At 37.9% G+C, this 21505-nt stretch overlaps 1 protein-coding gene across 1 annotated transcript in view; it reads right to left on the bottom strand.

The window, feature by feature from the left end:
• Positions 1-19825, bottom strand: part of CDC5L (cell division cycle 5 like) — a 50159-nt gene extending 30334 nt beyond the window's left edge. Inside the window, exons 1-7 of the mRNA XM_043964040.1 lie at positions 19568-19825; positions 15709-15812; positions 13867-14028; positions 6896-7023; positions 5820-5919; positions 4227-4445; positions 1455-1599 (exon numbers count right to left, since the gene is read on the bottom strand). Coding sequence (XP_043819975.1) covers positions 1455-1599; positions 4227-4445; positions 5820-5919; positions 6896-7023; positions 13867-14028; positions 15709-15812; positions 19568-19612 — 903 coding nt within the window. The 5' untranslated portion in view covers positions 19613-19825. The remainder of the gene's footprint in view (positions 1-1454; positions 1600-4226; positions 4446-5819; positions 5920-6895; positions 7024-13866; positions 14029-15708; positions 15813-19567) is intronic.
• Positions 19826-21505: the final 1680 nt, after the last annotated feature.

Here is a 21505-nt window from a genome sequence, read left to right as displayed (position 1 = left end):
ATTCGTGTTTATGGCAAAGAAGGCATTTTATTGAGGGTACACAGGTTACTTATATACTTGAGGGTTATTTAAGCGATACTGCATTCTATTGCATTCCTGGCAATTGTAGGACAATGATGTTTGCTAGTGGGGCAGGGGTTTGGGAAAACAAGATGTACAAGGAGTAGGAATGTAAAAATAACAAAGGGGAAGGGGCCAGGATGTCTGGAGGGCATGTTTGGGCAAGCCTGTTGTGCAAGCACAGTTTTATATGAAAGGTTGAGGGGCCCTTAAGGGGTTCTGCAAACCTTGCTTAAACAGCATCCTCAAGGGTCCCTGACATTTTTTTCCACTTAAACCTCCAGATTTTTTTTTTAACCCTACACTGACAAATTAATAGTACTTCAGTACTCTTTCCACCATTGCAGACTACCTAGAAGTACCCAGGCTTCTGTTGATCCATTTAAGTAGCTTCGCCAATCACAGCTGGGCTGAAAAGGTCCTGGCCCTTCTGCCTCATTCTAAACTGACTACTACACAGAGAAGGAACTGTATGAGACTGAGAGATGACTGTATAGGTGTTGTTACTGTGAACAAAACAAGATCTGATCCTCAGTGTTATGCTGCATTTCTAACCAACCATGCCTCAGATGAAATACCTCAACCCAGAGGAAGGAAGAATATGGGAGAAGTCGATAGAGCCAGCAGGCCCACACCCCCAACAAAATAAGAGCACCCATTAAGTTTCCCATTCAGATGAAGGCAGAAGAAAGGCAAAACACTTTTCCAAGGATTCAAGCCACGTTCCAAGGCTCCTTCAAGTCACAGAATTAGTCAGGCTCCGTGCATCTCCCAGGTCCACCGTGTGGAAGTAACTTGAAGCCAGAACAGACACTTGTCTTTCTAGGGATCTTGACTAGAAACAAATAAATATGTTTCTAGGGCTCATCTGACACAAGATTATGTAGTATGTCACAGGAAGTTCCACCATTCTTTTCCAGGAGCCTCCAAATTTAATAAGACAACCAGTAAGTAAAGAAAAATGAACAAAATTCAAGGAGCTTCGGGGCAGCTAGATGGCGCAGTGGATAGAGCACGGGCCTTGGAGTCAGGAGTACCTGAGTTCAAATCCAGCCTCAGACACTTAACACTTACTAGCTGTGTGACCCTGGGCAAGTCACTTAACCCCAATTGCCTCACTTTAAAAAAAAAAAAATTCAGGGAGCTTCCGCTTTGGATATCTGTCATAAAGACTCAAAATATAAGATGGTTAACATAATGAAAAAAATCTGGGGCGGCTACGTGGCACAGTGGATAGAGCACCGACCCTGGATTCAAGAGTACCTGAGTTCAAATCCAGCCTCAGACACTTAACACTTACTAGCTGTGTGACCCTGGGCAAGTCACTTAACCCCAAATGCCTCACTAAAAAAATAAATAATAAACACAATGAAAAAAATCATTTTGAAATTTACCTGAGGTGCAGGAAGTACTAATTTGCTTCTCTTCTTAGTAAATTCTGATACTCCACTGGTTTGAAGAATAGCAGATGGCAAATCAGACTCTTTTTTTCTTTTCAAATGTTGTTTGTCCTTCTTCCTATCTCTACTTTCCTTTTCACTGCCATGAAGTATAGGGGACAAAAGAGGGGGAAAGTTATATAATTTTCCAACTGAATGTTGATTACAAAAACTTGTTTGCCAAAAGCCAAAAAAGTCAGGAACAACTTTTTCATTCTGAAATGCATCACTCTCAAACACCTAGTCAAATCAAGTCAACGAACATTTCATAAGCACCTATTACATGCTAGGTACTGTGCTGAAAGCTGGAGATACAAAGGCAAAAAACAGTCCCTGCTCTTGAGAAGCCCAGTCTAATCCAGAAAGTATAATCTTCTATACTTATCCTGGAAAACAAAAATCAACCAAAACAGAAAATGAGCAAAACAAATTTTACCACTAAAAAAAAAAAGTTTTAATTGCATAAAGTAATTGAAAAAAATGCCACAAGTTGGGGGCAGCAAGATGGCACAGTGGATAAAGCATCAGCCCTGGATTCAGGAGGACCTGAGTTCAAATCCAGCCTCAGACACTTGACACTTACTAGCTGTGACCCTGGGCAAGTCACTTAACCCCAATTGCCTTACCCAAAACAAACAAACAAACAAATTTTGAGATTTCACTTCACGATTAGCAAACTGACAAAGATGATAAAAGATTAAAATAGTCAGTGCAGAAGGGCTACTGGTGTAGCTGTAAACAGGTACAAACATTCTAGAAAGCAATTTGGAAAACAGAAATAAGGTGAATAAAATTCCCAAGCCCTTTGACACAGAGAACCCACCACTAGGCATATACCTCAAGGTCATCAGTGATAAAAAGAAAGGATCCATAAACACCAACATATTAAGAGCAGTACTTTTTCTGCTAAAATAATGTAAATAAAGAGAATAACCATATGTTGGGGAATGGTTAAACAAACTGTGGCATATGAATATAATGGAATACTGTTGTAACATAAGAAATGGAATATTGTTATTACATAAGAAATGATGATTATGAAGAATTCAGAGAATGGGAAGATTTAGCAAAGTAAGTAGAACCTGGAAAATAATATACCTAAGTACAACAAAGTAAATGAAAAGAACAAAAACACAAAACTGAATGTCGTGTAATTATAGTGATCAAGACAGAAATGTGAATATATGCCCCTCTCTTCTTTGCAGAAGTGAAATAGAAGGGGTATAGAATACTATCTATACAACTGGGCTCAGGTGATGTATTGGTTAGTTTTGGTGAACTACTTTTGTATTCCTCCTTTTATTCTTTGTTACAAAGAATGGCTGGCTGGATATGGGAGGGAGGAAAGATATTTGTGAATAAAAGTGATATAATAACAAAAGATAACAATCTTTTTTTTTTAATGGAGAGGTACATAATTATGGATATGGAATGTTATATAGGCTTTTAAACATGATCGGTTAAACTCGGAAAGGACACAGGAGGAATGCTTTCTTTTGTTGCTTAATTTATTTGGTCTTTCCAAAATATATAGGGAACTAAATCAAATTTATATGAATCCAAGTCATTCCCCAATTAAGAAATGGTCAACGATATGAACAGGCAGTTTGATGAAGAAATCAAAGCTACCTATTCCCATATAAAAAAATGTTCTAAATCATTATTGATTAGAAAGATGCAAATTAAAACAACTCTAAGGCACCACTTGACACCAATCAGATTGGCCAAAATGACAAAAAAGGCAAATAATAAATGTTGGAGAAGCTGTGGGAAAATTGAAACACTAATGCATTGTTGGTGGAGCTGTGAATTGACCCAACCATTCTGGAGAGCAATTTGGAATTATATCCAAAGAGCTATAAAGTTGTGCATACCCTTTGACCCAGCAATACCACTCTTGGGTCTTTTTCCCAAAGAGATCATAAAAAAGGGAAAAGGACCCACATGTACAAAAATATTTATAGCTGCTCTTTTTGTGGTGGCAAGGAATTGCAAAGTGAGGGGATGTCCATCAATTGAGGAATGACTGAACAAATTGTGGTATACGAAAGTAATGGAATTCTATTGTGCTGTAAGAAACAATGAGCAGGTAGAGTTCAGAGAAACCTGGAAGGACTTGCATGAACTGATGATGAGTGAGATGAGCAGAACCAGAAGAACATTATACACAGTATCATCAACACTATGTGTGAACCAACTGTGATAGATTAGATTCCTCTCACCAATCCAACAGAACAAGAAAGTTCCAAAGGACTCATGATGGAAAAGGCTATGATTGGGGGGGGGGGGGGGGGATGGACAAAGGAACTGAGGGATATGGATGCTGATTGGACCATACTATTTCTTTTGTTTTTGATGCTGTTGGTTTTCTGATTTCAGGTTTTTCCTTTATGCTATGATCCTTCTCATATAACATGACTAATGCAGAAATATGTTTAATGTTATTATGTATATTTAACCTATATCAGATTACCTGCTGTCTAGGGGAGGGGGGGAGGGAGGAAGAAAAATTTGAAATCTTATATAAACAAATCTTGAAAATTATTTCTACATGTAACTGGAAAATAATAAAATACTTTTATTTAAATAAAAAAAATGTATTTGGTTTTATTTTGTTAAATGGTTAAGGGTTTTATATAAGGTTTTACTCCATATATCTGACTGCCTTTTGTGATGGCCCAGTTTATAATGAAAATTTGCAAAAGAAAAATTAGAAAAGCTACTCACGATCTTAACTCCCCATCAAGATCTTGTTGTCGTAGCTTCCTAAAGTCAGCATCAAGTGCCTGATAATTTTCTTCAGATGTGTCATAAAAACCTGGAGCAGGCTTTTTTTCAAATGGAATTTCTGCATTATAATCTACTCCTCTCTTCTTTTTTCTTTTCTTTTGAATTTCTATGCCAGCTGCTCGAAGTTCTCTTCTCTTTTGGAGAGCAGCAAGGCGCCTGAGGAATGAGAAAATGATTAAAATTGAAAAAAGAAAAATGATCTGTAACTTTATAAGGTAAAGCAGACAGCTTACTATTTACATTTAAATCGGACAATCTAATTTATGAAAAAAACAAATGGATAAATACTATTTTAGTGAGCTATTTTGCCTTTTCTTTAAAAAAATTTCAGAATCTTTAAAATATCAAATTTGAAATATCAATCACAATTAAGGATTCTCAAGTTCACTTGCCAGATTCTAAATGCATAGCTCTGAGGATTTATGGAGGAGGAGACAGAGACAGACTAGTTCTTTGACCATACCTTATTCATATACCTATCCCCAAATACAGAGGTGAGGAAAGAGACATAGGTGGGATGGAGCAGAAAATATGTCTTCCTGCTCCTGCCCCTTTCCTAACAGTATGACCAAAAAAAAAAAAAAAAAAAAGGCAGCCTTTTCAGGTCTGGATAGATAGCCTGCCCTGGTTAAAACTGAATTATGATATTTAAAAGAGACCTCAAACTAGACCCTGATACTGTATGTACTGAAACTGTATGGAAAGTAACAGTTAAAAACAAGAAAACCAACCATAATAGCTCTAGTAACCAGGACAAGAAGCTTTAGACACTCTTAAACTTGGAACCATTACGGATAGCTATATAAGTCAGGAAGATTATTCAACAATTTGGTCTCAGAGAGCAAATAAGGGCAATCCTATATAACAACCCGATACCTTGTCTTAGGTGACTAGACAGCTAAGCAAAAGAAACCCACTAATAAAAGAAAGCAATGAAAATAGGAAAAAAGGAGAAAGACTTACTGGGATATAATCTCAAACACTCACCTGGTCTCTAACAAAAGAAAATTAAGAGCAAATTTTCCTTCTAGAATTAGAAGAAAAGGCATTTCCATAAAGTTCAAAGAAAAATCCAGAATTAGTTAGAGAGAACTCTCTCTTTAGTCAGAAGAGTTCCTGATGTGCCAATAGGGTCTCACACTAATCAGTTAATCAGCAGTTATGTCAAAACAGAGTATCAATGATCTCCTAATCATAAAACTATGAGTTATAAACTATCCTCTTTATTTGCTTCTGAAACAGTTAGAGGACAGCATATAAATAGCTAGTAAAAAGTAAATTCCAAGCAATAAAAGTATTATATCCATCATAACTTTGAAAACCCACTATTTCTATAATTATATTGTTTATTTAATAGGAAAGAAGTAGGATACCTTCAAATTCTTAGGACAATGAGACTAGGGACTAACAATAAGAAAGGATGAACAATTTCTTGAGCATTCACAAAATAGTGAAAAGAAGCACAATATTTTCATTGGGTTTGTGACTCTGTTTTGGTTAGCAAATGACTCTCTGTAAAGAAAACCAGACCTGGCTTCTTCCAATTGTTTCTCTCTTGCTTTCCTCTTGGCTTTCTTTCCCTGGGTGTTTGCCAGACGGGCTCTAGCTTCCGAGAGCATTTCCAGCTCATCTGTGGGGAGAAAAAAAATCCTTAATACCTCTCCCTCAGAAAAAGCAAGATACTATGAATCTATGTAGTACAAATGATTCTTTCTTCTTGGCATGAAATTTACTGCACTTTCCTATACGATTAGCCCTTTCTAAATAAGCATTTTTTTTAAAAGACTGAAATTAAATACCCAATACTCATACAGATATCCAAAAAACTTTATCTTTTCAGTTTCATCAACTCTTTATCACTAGTGAAATCAAGCACATACTACAGGGGGAAACAGTTCATATTCCAAATATCTTTTTCCTTCAAGATATTTCCCTTTAACATCATCCCCCTTTATAGGTTTGCCTTCATAGTAAAATAGCATTACTAACATGAGTAACTATTTAGAGTCAATTTGAAGATTTACATATTTGTGTAGAATTGGAGCATTTGTATATCATTTTAAACTTTTGCAAAGTATTCTCATATCTATCATCTAATTTGACCCTCACAATAACCCTGTGACGTAATAATAGTAGCTCAAATTTATATCGCACCTACTATGTGCCAGGTACTGTGCTAAATGCTTTACAAATAACATCCTATCTGGATCCTCACAACACCACTGGGATAAATGAGATATTCTCAATGTCAAATACCTATGCAAAATGGGGCACAGAGTCACTGAACTTCCCCAAGGCAACCTAAATTACTCATAGGAGAATCAGATGTCGTGGCTCCCCATCTTAATCTCTTCCCCACAATAACTACATGGGTATTTTGCACTGTTCATTTGAAGACAATTGGATAAAAGAGCTACTGGATAAAGAGCAGTTGATTTGTGAAAGGAACAAAAAATGGAAACCGCTTTTGAGAAAGTATTTTGGAAATAAGAGAAAGAATAATTGCCACGATTTCCAAAAGTTAAGAAGAAACCCAAAAGAGGTAAGATACAGAAGTGTCAGAGCAATTTAAAACTACAACTATTTTCTCATGGAAAACCACTTACCTTCATCCATATCAATTGGATCAGGTCTGGCTGGCTTTGTTTCTGGATTTGGATCAATCTCTCCAGGTTTAAGTTTTCGTGGATCATCTGCCGTTTCTTCTTCATTGTCTCTTTGGGCAGCTTTATCTCTGGAAAAAGGACATCAGATTACTCAAACTATTAATTCTAAGACACATACACTTCCCCCAGCTTTAGGGTTTTATCTACAAAATAGCCAAAATTGAAAATCCTGGGTGGGGAGAAGGGGGAAAGAAATCATCTCTCTCTCAGCCACTCTTACTACTTTTACTCAATAAAAGCTGGCAGAAAACAATTGTTATACAAAACACCTTACTTCACAGTTAATGTTTAGTTTATTTATTTATTTATTTTGGTGAGGCAATTAGGGTTAAGTGACTTGCCCAGGGTCACACAGCTAGTAAGTGTTAAGTGTCTGAGGCCGGATTTGAACTCAGGTACTCCTGACTCCAGGGCCGGTGCTCTATCCACTGCGCCACCTAGCTGCCCCTAATGTTTAGTTTAAAACCGGTGACTTTTAGCATCTTCTTTCTGTCCCCTCTACCACCACTCTGTCATATGTACTCCAGAAATATCAAGTCCCTGTATTATTCTGGCTATCAGACTTTTGTTTATGGAAGGATACAAGTATTTTTCACACACTGCTATTTCTCTAATTCTGTCTTCATTGATTTTATCTTTTAAATTTTTATGAGGTCAAAATTTTCTAATTTATTTTTTATGTTCTCTCTTCCTTATTTAGATTTTTTAAAAAATCTCTTCTTAACCCATACTTGTGATCCCTGATCTCATTCTCCTCTAACATTTTCATAGTGTGACCTTTTATATTGTGATCCCCTGTCCATTTTAAACTACTGACAGTTTCCCTTTCTTTCTGTCAAAAGTGTCTTGCAGGTGTATTGAAAAAATGTCCCTCAGTCCTGGGAATAACTCTTTCCACTACTGCAGGGATGCTGGCAGAGGGGCAGGAAACCAAGCAGAAGATGCTAAGAATCTCACAATTTTCAAACCATCATCAAACTCTGACTGTTGCTATTCTAAATGTGAGGTCCTTGTTCAATGACCAAGCCAAAAGACATATTCCTAGAGGAGCTAAATCATATCCATCTTGGGATTCTTACTATAAATTAGAAAAAGGAATTTGCAGCTAAACAGATGAATGACAAAGAAAGAAGCTGGCATTGTAAATTTTAGATCCACAGGCAACAAGATTATTTCATAGCATATTTGGTCATCAAATATTGCAAAACTGATAAAAATTTTCAAAAAGACCACCAAGAAAATAACTGCAGTTTATGCACTAACATTGGTTGCTAAGATTTAGTGGTAAACAAATTATACAAAGAAGTTGATAAGATCCTCCTTTCTTTTTTTTTTTTTTTTAGTGAGGCAATTAGGGTTAAGTGACTTGCCCAAGGTCACACAGCTAGTAAGTGTTAAGTGTCTGAGGCTGAATTTGAACTCAGGTACTCCTGACTCCAAGGCCAGTGCTCTATCCACTGCGCCACCTAGCTGCCCCTAAGATCCTCCTAATCAAATCAAAATATGCTCTGTCACTTGCTAACTTAAATGTAAATGTGAGAAAATGTGAGGATAGGATAAATATATGGGAAAGTGTGGTGCAAGAGAAATGACTTGAGGCCAAAGACTTAAAATTTACAGAAAAGCTTCACACCTCAATACTATGAATATTCTCTTCAAAAAATGAATCAGCAGGAGGCAGCTAGGTGGCGCAGTAGATAGAGCACCAGCCCTGGAGTCAGGAGGACGTGAGTTCAAATCCAGCCTCAGATACTTAACAATTACTAGCTGTGTGACCCTGGGCAAGTCACTTAACCACCAATTGCCTCACCAAAAAAAAAAAAATCAGCAGGCATCATATTTGGTGAGTACCAAATTATACCATAAAAAACAAAATAAATTATATTTTAACAGAAAAAGATGTGTTGTTGATAGGAATCAGCTCCCATCATAGCTGAATCAGTTATCTTCTTAGTCAGACCATAAACTTGCCAGTTAAAATCAAAATTAGTTTAAAAAAAACTCAAGAAAAGTAATGAAAAAAATATTCTATGACTGAAAACAACCCTGCAACTATTTAAACAAGTTGTTTAAAATAAAAAATAGGAAACAGACAACAAAAATTATATAGAAATCAAATGTAATTATTTTGTTTTGTTTTGTTTTTTTGAGGGGCAATGGGGGTTAAGTGACTTGCCCAGGGTCACACAGCTAGTAAGTGTCAAGTGTCTGAGGCCAGATTTGAACTCAGGTATTCCTGAATCCAGGGCTGGTGCTTTATCCACTGCGCCACCTAGCTGCCCCAAATGTAATTATTTTAAATAAGTTCAACCAATGAAATTTGTCATGACAAAAAGACCAAAAAAAGTCCAGAAATGACCTCAGACGGGAAACCTCTGATTTATTTGACAAACAGAACCACAGTAGGTAAGAATATAAATAATTAAAAGCTTACAAAAATGATGGATAATTATGACAGTATCATCACATGAAACAGTGGAGATTAAAACCAGTTCAAAAAAAAGCTTAGCAAGAGATCTAAATAAACCAGGTCATCCCAAAGCCATTCAAGGATTAAAGTGGAGTGGGCAAGTAGGTGGCTCAGTGGATAGAACACCAGCCCTGGATGCAGGAGGACCTGAGTTCAAATCTGGGCTCAGACACTTGACACTAGCTGTGTGACCCTGGGCAAGTCGCTTAACCCTCATTGTTCCCCCCCCCAAAAAAGGATTAAAGTGGAAAGCAATATATCAGATTGCTTTTCGTCTTGGGGAGAAGGGAGAGAAGGAAGGGTGGAAGAAACATTTGGAAATCTGGAATCCTATGAAAACAAATGTTGAAAACTATCCTTACATGTAACTGGAAAATAATAAAATACTTTTTTTAAAAATGGAAGGAGAACAAGAAACATTAGAAAAATGGAAAAGAATTACAAAAGCCATTTTAACAAAGTGTTCTCTCCATCAAGGATAGTACAACTACTATACCTGGACCTTAAAATGGCCCCATATGTGCTTAATAGAGGAAGTAATAATAGTACTAAAGAGAACAAAAGAGAAAAGACAAGAGACAAAAAAAGAGATTGTTAGTGAGTGTTAGTGAGTGTGTATGTGCGCATGTGATCTTTACTGGAGGCAGTACAACTGACAGTACATTGAGGGACTGATATAACAAGGTATCTCGGTGAGGGGAAAATACAAAAAGCATGGGAAAAAAGGGCAACTGAAAGGATATTAATAATTACAGACCTATATACCACCTCCCTTCATCTATGTACCTGAAAGATGGAGAGAATATATGATTTCACTGTGTTTGTTGTTCATCACTTATGAAAACGATTTTTTATTCAGTAAGACAAAATGCCACCCTCAGGCTCTTTACCTATCTCCCAACTACATGTCCAAAACATTCAAAATTCATTAGAAGATATAACAAAGGGGCAGCTAAGTGGCACATTGGATAGACTACCAGCCCTGGAGTCGGGAGGACCTGAGTTCAAATCTGGCCTCAGACACTTAACACTTATTAGCTGTGTGACCCTGGGTAAGTCACTTAACCCCAATTGCCTCACCAAAAAAAAAAAGAAGATATAACAAAAATCGCCCTGGCATAAAAAAGGAGACATGTTCTCCAAAGGTATTCCACACTGTGATGATGGACATTCAGCACAAAATCTCTGTCGATGAGGGATTCCCTATGGATGATGATGTCCTGGAGATGTTCCTGTTTGCAGATGACATTGAGCAGATCATATTAAGCCCCAGATCCTACAGAAGAGAACTATAATCCCTCTAAGAAATTTGCCCTGTCCATCCACACTGGAAAGATGATTGCCAAGATTTCAACAAGCATCTGGATGGGCATGCCAGAGGCGGTCCAATGGTATGTATATCTTGGACAGACAATACAGATGAACTTAGTTAGGCTCAAAGTTAAACAAGCAAAGGAGAGCAGGCTGGACTGCTTTCAAAAAATTGTGAAGCTCCTCTACTGACCCAAGAGTTCCATGAAAGGGAAAGTCAATCTTTCAATATTAATAATATTCTACTGGTTGTTGCTATTATAATAACACGGCAGATTACAACTGCATTTGAAGCACTAAAAATGAGAACTAAAAAAATAAAAGAGGGCAAACAGAAAGGCACATGATGGGTGTGAGCAGGCTATTGCATATGACCAATAAGGAACTGGAACAACAACAAAAAAAAGACATCACATGACAAGAAATGAAAATGAACTGGTCACAAGACAATGAGAGATTAAAAGTGGACAGAGTGTTCCACTGGTACCTTGTCAATGTCAGGACAAAATGAGGAAGGCCTCCAATATGTTGGGTAGATATGCTATGGTGAACTTTTAGAAGAACATGAACAAGGATGGGCAAGCATGGATAGGTTGTATGAGGCAGGACTTGAACCCAGGTTTTCCTGTCTTGTAAGGCCAACTCACTATCCACTGCTCCATGCTATTGTTTGTAGTGATTTTGAACCAATGTGTATGTAAACCTTAAAACACCAGGTTAGCTATTAGCTATTATTAGCTTTTAGATATGATTATAATTTCTTGGTTTTTGTTAGTACTGTATACAAATCCTATTAAGTTTGTGAATTTAGTTTTTATCCTGATATCTTGCTGAAGCTATCATCTCAATTAGTTTCTTCATTGATTCTACATAACCATAACCATGATGGCATCCGCATCTTCTTTGCCAATGCCTTTAACTTTGTTTTCTTCTCTTATTGTATAGCTAGCACTTCTAGAATTACGTTGAATAATAGTGGAGAAAGTTAAGTATACTTGTTGTACCTCTGTTGGTACCAGAAAACCCTCTAGTTTTGAATCTAATGAAATAACTACATGGTTTTTGTTACCTTTGTTGTTTAGAGAATGAATTATGCTCATTGTTTTCCTAATGCTGAACGATTCTTGAATCCTTAATATAAATCCAACTGATTCATAATGAATTACTTTTTGGATATAATTCTTTAGCACCCCCCCCCATAAGGATTTTATTTAAAATTTTTGCATCAATACTCATTAGTGATATTAATTTGTGGTTTTCTTTCTCTGTGGCCATTAGTTTTTTGGGGGGTTTTGTTTTGTTTAATTTTTTTTGCAGGGCAATGAGGGTTAAGTGACTTGCCCAAGGTCACACAGCTAGTAAGTGTCAAGTGTCCAAGGCCGGATTTGGACTCAGGTCCTCCTGAATCCAGGGCCGGTGCTTTATCCACTGTGCCACCTAGCTGCCCTCCGGCCATTAGTTTTTGTTTGTTTGTTTTTTAGTGAGGCAACTGGGGTTAAGTGACTTGCCCAGGGTCACACAGCTAGTAAGTGTTAAGTGTCTGAGGCCGAATTTGAACTCAGGTCCTCCTGAATCCAGGGCCAGTGCTTTATCTACTGCGCCACCTAGCTGCCCTCTGGCCATTAGTTTTTAAAGTAAAATCCTTTTGCAGTTATAGCATCCCTTTTTCAAGAGGATCAAGGACACACTATGTTAGGAGTTACAAATCATTTAAATGGACATTTAGCCCCATTCCACAAATAGATAAATTGTGAAAAGATTACTTAACCTAGCTATGGTCACATTTTTTAAAAGCAGCAAAAAAAACATTGGGATTGTAGACCCAAAACAGTCATAGCCTAAGGTTTAGATGCCAAGTTAATGATTTGTTAGAGACTACTTCCTTCTTCCCTAAACAGAGCCTACCATTCTGACCTCAAGGTGTTCATTCAGAGTTAAGTGATTCTTAAAATAAGGGTTAGAGTAGAAGGTATACATCAAAAAAATTAAAATGTATAGGATCCTACTATCCCCAAGAAGTCTTATGGGGTAATTGATTTTTGTTCACGTGCTTAAAAAATACTTCCATGTTAGAGTAACCACAGCTTTCAAAACCTCATTCTAGTGAAATTCAGGTCTTTGAGATGTCCTTGAGGAGTTAGATTTGGACATACTATGTATGTTACTACTGAAATCAAGTTGGTGTTCAACTAATAAAACAAGTAAAAAAGAACTTCAAAGAACTGTGCCTATTAACCTAAGGACAAATGGAAAGCACTCTTTATTTTAAATGCTATTTTTCCCCTGTTTTTCTTCAATTTAATTGAAATTTGAGACAAGTAACAATCCTGATCAATTCATGTTAGCAGATGATAGGCTTAATACTAACTAAACAATGTAAGGCTACTGATGTTGATTTTAACCATTTAAGAATTTTCTTTTAAATTAACTCCTTGGGGGCAGCTAGGTGGCACAGTATATAAAGCACCAGCCCTGGATTCAGGAGGACCTGAGTTCAAATTCGGCCTTAGACCCTGGACACTAGCTGTGTGACCCTGGGCATGTCACTTAACCCTCATTGCTGCGCAAAAAACCAAAACAAAACAAATGAACGAATAAATAGATGAATGAATAAATAGATAAGTAAATAAATAAATTAGCTCCTTTACTTTTATTCAGATCTAATATTGTTTAAGTAATCCAGAGTTTTCTTCAACATTAAATTGTAAGAGGGGGCAGCTAGGTGGCACAGTGGATAAAGCACTGGCCCTGGATTCAGAAGGACCTGAGTTCAAATCCACCTCAGATACTTGATATTTACTAGCTGTGTGACCCTGGGCAAGTCACTTAACCCTCATTGCCTCACGCCCTCCCTCTCCCCCAAAAAACACATTAAACTGTAAGAAAACCTACAAGGAAGCAAAGAAAAGCTGGATAGCTTTGAAAACAATGTGCAGCATTTATTACATATATTTTCCTGAAATGGAAATTTATTATTTTCTATTGAATCCTCTCTTATGTTCTGCTGTGTATGTGACAATTTTTTTTCTTTTCTTGTTTTGTATTTAAGTTCAAAATAAATTTTTAAGATTTACAAAGCAACAGCATTAAATGGTATATGATTTAAATGTTTTTTTCAAGACTCACTCACAGAAGAAATTCATAGTGCTCCAAGCACTGTGCAGCTGTCCTCCCAATGATTGGGGCAATGGTTCTCCACTGTGTTGGCATCAATTTTGCCAGGTGTAAAAGCTTTTCTTCCTCCTCCCTAGACCATTCTGTTTTTTTTATGCTAGGGTCCAGCCACTCATACCTATCACAAAGAAACAGTGTTATCACATAACTAGTAACTTGAATTGATTCTGTTGTACCCTTCATGGAGCCCTTATAAGTTTCTCGTCCTAAAAGCATGCTTGTCCTAAAAGATTATCTTGTTCCCTTCCTTTCCAGGACACCTTCCTCCTCTTTTTTTATTGCATGTTAGTGTCTCTGGCCCCTCCCCCTAACTGCTCTGAGACCCTTCCCACTACCCCTGTCGAAGCCACTCTGCCCATAAGGTCCATCTCCATTTCGGGTCAGGTTTTCCTATTCGCGAACATTCCCAAATGTGTTTAGGATGATATTATGGCCTAATTCAGTTTAAAATGCATTTTTACGTATTTTAACATATTATATAACAGTTTGGGGTTTTTGCTTTTTACTATCTCCTAATGCAAATAAGAGGTACTTCTGTTATAGTCGAGGTTAAATCAATTTTTGTGATCTCAGAGTATACTCCCATGATACTCCCTCAAACATATCAAGGACCTGTGAGGCAACTTCTTGAAAACATCCCGTGAGTAACATACTCTTAGAAAGCTACCTGAGGCCTAGAAAGGCTAAGTGACATGCCCAGAATCAAATAGCTTGTAAGTATCAGAGACAAGACTTGCATCAATCAAGTGTTTATTAAGACCTGATAAGGAATTAGACACTTACAAGTTATATGACTGATAGCAAACTACTTAACCTCTTTTACCATTAGTTTCCTTATCTGTAAAATGGGGATAATACCTACTTCACAGGGTTGTTGTGAGGATCATGAGATAATACATGGTATCATATGATGATATATGATATGATATGTGATATGATATGTGATATATGACAATCACTGTAAACCTAAAAACATCACACATTACTAAATCATCGTCATCATCATTAAGCATCTACTACATATCAGGCACTGTACTAGGTGCTGGGAATACAAATACAATTAATGAAACCACACTTATTTTCAAGGATCAAGTTCAACACTTTATCTACCACCTTTCGAAGTTTAATAATGATGACAGTGATAATAATAGTAAATATTTATTCAGGATTACTGATTTCAAGGCATGTTAAAGCACTACATATACATATATCTCATTTGATATTCATCAACCATAGGCATAAGAAATATTATTATCCCTATTTCATGGATGAGGAAACAGAACTTCAGAGATTAAGGGACTTGACCACGGTCACCAAGCTTTTATTAGGGCAGGTTTCAAATTCAGGTCTTACCTTACTCAAAGTTCACTGTTCTTTCCACTAAACACACTATTTTTCACTGGAACAGTGGGAACAAAGAGCAAATTTTCCCAATGTCAAATTTTTAGTTCAGAATCTATTCCTAAGCTCCTTGTAACTTCCATTTATGTTTGAGAGTTTCCAAAGTCCTGATGCATTCATTCCACCCACCATCATAGTTCTATACCACAGGGGGAGTATGCTTATTCCAATTTGTGGGGAAACTGAGGCCCAAATGTATGAAGTGACTTAACCAAAGTCAAACAAGTTCATGAGAGAACCAGGACTAGGACCTAGTTTTCCTGACTCTCAGATCTTTACACTACACCCTAATTCCAGCTCTTTCCTTAATTAAATTCAAAGAATTGCCATGTTGCCTCCATTACCATTAAGTACACATTAAGTTTTTCCAAGGTTCCCTGCAGTGACTTGCACATACCATCTGGCCTTGCACTGTTTTGCTGATTTTCGATGCAAAAGTGAAGCAATCCGAGACCACTGGTTCTTCCCATATTTCATAACAGCTGCTTTCAAAATTTCATCCTAAGGAAATGAACCAGAAAAGGATTTAACAACAAAACTTAGTTCTGATAAGGTTTCTGTGGTCTTTCCACAAGGTTAGGGAACATGCCCCACCCCCCAAAAAGAGAGGATGGAGAATTGTAGCGCCAGAAGAGACCTTAAAAAAATCTTATGATTCAATGGTTTCATTCCACCAATGAGGAAACTGAGGCCAGGAGAGGTGATGGGATTCCCAAAGTCACAGGGCTAACACCTGGGAGATCTGGTACTAACTCTTCTGACTTCTCCATCGAGTCCTTTTCCACTATACCACAGTGAACAGAAGGCTAGACATGTAGTCCAGAAGGCTTAGTTTTGAATTCTACCCCTGACATTCACTCACTGTGTTAATATCTACAAGAAACTGAACCTCTCTCGACTTCATTTTCTTCATCAATAAAATGGGGATAACTAATGTAGCTCCCATGTCACAGATGAGCAAATATATATGTAAACCACTTTAAAGCATTACATAAAGTTCACCTATTGCTATTATTATGACACTGGTTTTGAATATCTCTACAATGGGCTTCGAACTTCATGGGTAGATCCAGGGCACTGGTACATCTCCAAACAGTGTTGACAATACATTAACTGCGGGAAAATGATACATTACAATATCTGGATATTATGTGTGCCCTCTGAGCCCTAGTATTATCAGGAATCATAGAGGGAGCCCAATTAGACAAGACATGGGAGTGGTTCTGTTATGTCTTGATCTGAAGAGAATAGAAAGAAGAAGGGGGGGGGGGAGTTCTCTCACATAATCAGGATGGGATGTATTAAGCAGACATAGAAATAAGGTGAAGTCCCCTCCTTCAGGGGGGAAGCAGTTAATACTTGCTCTCATCTGATCCTGTCAAAAGAGGGAAGAGTACACACCTATACACACATGTACAAAAATATATTTTATTTGACAGGGAAACAGAAGGGAAACGGGAGAAGCAGGGAAAGGGAATTAGAGGAAGGGTAGATTGCAGGGGATTAGCGCTAAGCAAACAAACTCTAAAGATATAGAAAATATTTCTAGCTCTTTTTGAGGTGGCAAAGAATGGGCATCTGAGAGTGTGCCCATAAATTGGGGTATGGATGAACAAGCTTTGACAGAATACTATTGCACTATAAGAAATGATGAAGGGGATCATTTCACAGAAATCTGGGAAGACTGAAAACTAATGCAGAGTGCAGTGAATAGAACACAGGAACAGCAATACTGTTCAATGAAGAACTGTGAATGACTTAGCTATTCTCAATAATACAATGATCCAAGATAATCCCAAAGAACTAATGATGAAGTTTACTATCCGCCTCCAGAGAAAGAACTGATATTATTTGGACATAGATTGAAGCATGGTATTTTTCACTTTCACTTTTTTTCTTTTATTCCAGTCCTTTGTACAAAATGACTAATATGGAAATTTTTACATAACTGCACATATATAACCTATATCTGATTGTTTATAGTCTCAGAGAAGGAAAGGGAGGAAGGGACAGAATTTGGTACTCAAAACTTAAAAAAAAAATGTTTTTTAAAAAAATTTTTTAAACACACCTTGCCTACTGTTTATAAATGCAAGGCTCCTTAGTTTGGAACAATACCCCACAACCTGGCTTCAATATGCTTTTCCAATATTATTTCACATTACTCTCCCTTCATACACTCTATCTTCCAGAAATCTGGACTACTGGGAATAATACTTGCTCAGGCTATTCCCCCATACCCAGAATGCACTCCTTCCTATAACCAAACCTTTGCTCAGGTACACATTCCTCTATATAGTTTTCCAGCAGAAAATGTGCTATTTCACTACTATTGCCAAATGGGGCCCCAGAAAATGAAAAAGATTGGAGTACTCAACCTGAAGAAGAGAAAGTTCATCAGGACATGAAAGCTGTCTACAAATACTCCACAAGAACACAGATCTACTGGAGCATGAAAACTGAAACCCAGGAACATTAAGTGAGGGGCCCATTCAAATCTGAACACAGGTCTTCAACCTATTTAAGAATTAAAAGATGCCACTTGCAGAGAAGTAATGGACAAGAGATGCAGAAAGTGATAGACATTTTCTGTTATGGCCAATGTGTGGATCTGTTTTGCTTGACTATGTTTATCTGCTACAAGGAAAGGTTATCACAATGAAGGAAATAAAGGACGGAGGGAGGGAGGAAGGAAGGAAAGAAGGAAGGGAAGAAGGGAGGAAGAGAGGGAGGGAGGGAAGAAGTCATCAAGAACTGAAAAAGTACAGAGAAGGTTCAGAGGCTAGACATATAGGAGCAAGACAACTCCAAAACTAACAAACTGAATTATATTCTTTTAAAAACAAGTTATGGGGGCAGCTAGGTGGCACAGTGGATAGAGCACCGGCCCTGGATTCAGGAGGACCTGAGTTCACATCTGGCCTCAGACACTTAACACTTAATAGCTGTGTGACCCTGGCCAAGTCACTTAACCCCAATTGCCTCACCAAAAAACAAAAAAAACAAGTTATGAGCAATATTTGTAGTTTTATACATAATCCTTTTTCTGCTTGTGGAATATGGAAATGTTTGTATTTATTGGTAATTGTCAAGTTCAGTGTAACAAAAAATAAAAATTACTGAGGCATAAATAAAATAAGGCCAACATTTGGAAGGAGGATTAGACTTGTTCAGAAAATAGACAAGTACAAGTAGTACAAGAGGCAGCTAGGTGGTAGAATACATAGAATACTGCACTTAAGAATCAGAAAGACCTAAATTCAAAACCTGCCTCAGACACTTAATACCCATGTGACCCTGGACAAGTCACGCTAAAGTCTGCCTCAGTTTCCTCATCTGTTAAATGGTAATAATAACAGCATCTTCCTCCCAAGGTGTTAGTGAGGGGAAAAATAAGATACATAAAGCACTTCGCAAACGCTATAGGAGTATATAAACATCAGCTGTTTTGTTGCTGTTGTTGTTGTTGTTGTTGTTACTGAGTTGGAAGAAAACAAATTTAAGTTTGATACAAAGAAAAACTCCCTAGAAATCAGAGCCATCCAAAAGGACAATGGGTATCTTGGGAGGCAATGGGTTAGATGTCAGCAAAGACTGGATGAGCACTTTTCAAGTCTAGGCTTCTGCTGTCTCATCTGTAAAATGATAAAAGAGTTGGATTTAATGACTTCTAGAATCCTTTCCGGCTTTAAAACCTATGACCTACGTAGCTGTGAGAATTCTTTTTTTTTTTTAAGGTCATGCGTAGAGCCAGAGTAGCACTGAACTCCCCTTCCAACTCTTTAGATGATGAGTCTGTAAAAGGCTTCCGGGAGGGAGTGTCGTCTAAATAGGGCTTTAAAGCATCAAGAAAAATTCAACATTAAAAGGTGGTGGGTAGGGAAAGCATTCCAGAAGCAAGGGGCAGTAGGAGCAAAGACAACGAGGGTGGGAGGATGGATGCAGGCTGTCCTGGATGGAGCGCTGTCCAGCTGTCCAGTCTTGCCTGGACCGTAAGAGTGCGTGGAAGTAATGAGACGATCCTGGAAAGGTACGATGGCGCCAAATTATAAAGGACAGGTTGAGGAAGAGGAAAAAGCACAGGGGGGACCTTACAGCGACTTGGACTTTGGGACTCCTAAGGTCCCTTCCAACTTTACATACTCTAGCATTCTAAACACCTCCTCCCCGCCCCCATCACTGCTCTATCATCAGACAGCACATGCCCATACACCACCGCAGGGGGCCAGGGATAGTGACAGGAAGACGACACTCACCTCTGTGTTTCTCCACACGCCCCCTTTTATCATAATCCGTGGCATCTTGACGGAAGGGTGTGCGATTCGGCACTTAGCCGAAGCGAACGGGCGAAGACTGAAATGGCGTAGCGGCCCCCGAGCCCAAAGCCGACCCTTCTTCCCAGCACGACCTTCGGCTTTAGAATGTTCTGCGCAGGCGCAGAGAGGAGGTTAATCACGCGAGATTACCGGGTCGCGTTTAGGGTGTAACCCAAACAAGGTAGACAAATTCCAGGTCAAAGCACCCGCCTGCGCTTAGTGGCACGCAGGCGCATAAAAAAGCGGAAGAAGCGCCTTAGTTCCTGGGTGGATCTGCGCTTGCGTCGATAAAGGGCGGAGCTCTACGACAGTAGTGTTCATAGCGCCCCCTGAGGGCAGGAGGTGCGTCACACAAGGGAAGTTTAATTCTATTTGTCAGTTTCCTTTCCTGGATGAATATTCATGAAATAAAGCTTTGGAAGGGAACTTCGGTGATTCGAATCCATTCAATTCAATAAATTATTAGGCGTCTGCAATGTGAATGGCTTGCTTTGGGGTAGGCACTGGGCTAGATTAGAAATTCAAAGACAAAAAAAATAAGAAAGGAAAAGAAAAAAGAAAAACATCATCTCTGCCCTCAAGGACCTTATATATTCTCCTCCGGTAATGCAGCTAATAAGTAAATATAATAAAGCAGATGTAGACAGTCAAGTATGACTCGTAGGACCATAAAGTGAGAGCAGAAAGGGACTAGTTCAATCCCTGATTCCCCTACATCCCTCTCTCTCCCTCCCACCAACCCCCAAAACCCCATTAAAAAATTCATTTTTTTTTTCCCAATTGGCGTGGGACTTTGGGGAGTGTGGGGTGTGAGAGAACTGTTTTCTGTTGCTTTGTGAGAGGTTAAGAATTTTGTTGCAAATTTTTTTCACTGTTAGCTATATTTTGTTCATATGTTTCAATTAATTGCTTTATTTTATTTTTTGGTATTTGACCTGGTTAATGAGTAGAGTCTCAGTCAATAAACATTTATTGTTTATAGAAATAAAAATATTTATTCCCATGATTACATAATATAATTATTTATTATTCCATGTTACTTATTTTATAAATATCATTATAGAATTTTATTATTTATAAAATGCAAAAAAAGAGGCAAAAGACAGGCCCTGCTCCTCAAGGAGCTCACAATCTAATGGAGACAACAAGGAAAGAAATGCATGCGAACAAGCTGTATACAGGGAAAATAGGAAATGGACAAAAGAGAGAGGTCACTAAAATTAAGAGAAGTTAGAAAAGGCTTTTTGTAAAAGATAAGAATCTGCATTGGATTGGGGCTAGAACCAAGAATATTTCTCTTAACCTTGGCATCACCCTCAGGGACATGGAAGACAGCTGCTAACAAAGCTATATAGAAAGCTTAGCATGAGATGGAACTGAGCTACATCATACCAAGGGCATCCATAAATACAACTGGCTGGAAGAAAACAGCCAGAAAAGAGAACAAATTTGTCAGCATTTCTCTACAAATCTATTTTCATCATTGCTGACAGAAGCACCACTGAATTCCAAGCCTACATCCTCAATCCCTGATATACCACATGAAGAATTTGAATGGCACTTCAAAAGAAAAAGCTGACAAGTGTAGTTGGTCCAGATATGATACATCCCTAGTGCCATTATTAAACTTTAGAGGAGCATGGAAGGAAATACCTTTCACAACTATGGCTTAGCCAAATAAAAGATAGAAGTGATCATAAAAGAGATCACTTAAATTACCCCAAATTAAAAAGCTTTTGCAGAAACAAAATTAATACAGCTAGAATAAACTGAGAAATTGTCAAGGGGGTAGGGGGATGTGCATCAAATATTTACAATAAAATTGTTAAACCCCAAATATGTAGGGAATTGACCTAAATATATACCAACAGGGGGCAG

Source organism: Dromiciops gliroides, chromosome 4, assembly GCF_019393635.1.
Source record: "Dromiciops gliroides isolate mDroGli1 chromosome 4, mDroGli1.pri, whole genome shotgun sequence".
Taxonomy (NCBI): domain Eukaryota; kingdom Metazoa; phylum Chordata; class Mammalia; order Microbiotheria; family Microbiotheriidae; genus Dromiciops; species Dromiciops gliroides.
Note: the sequence above shows the minus strand (reverse complement) of the source record. Positions and strands in the feature narration are given on the sequence as shown.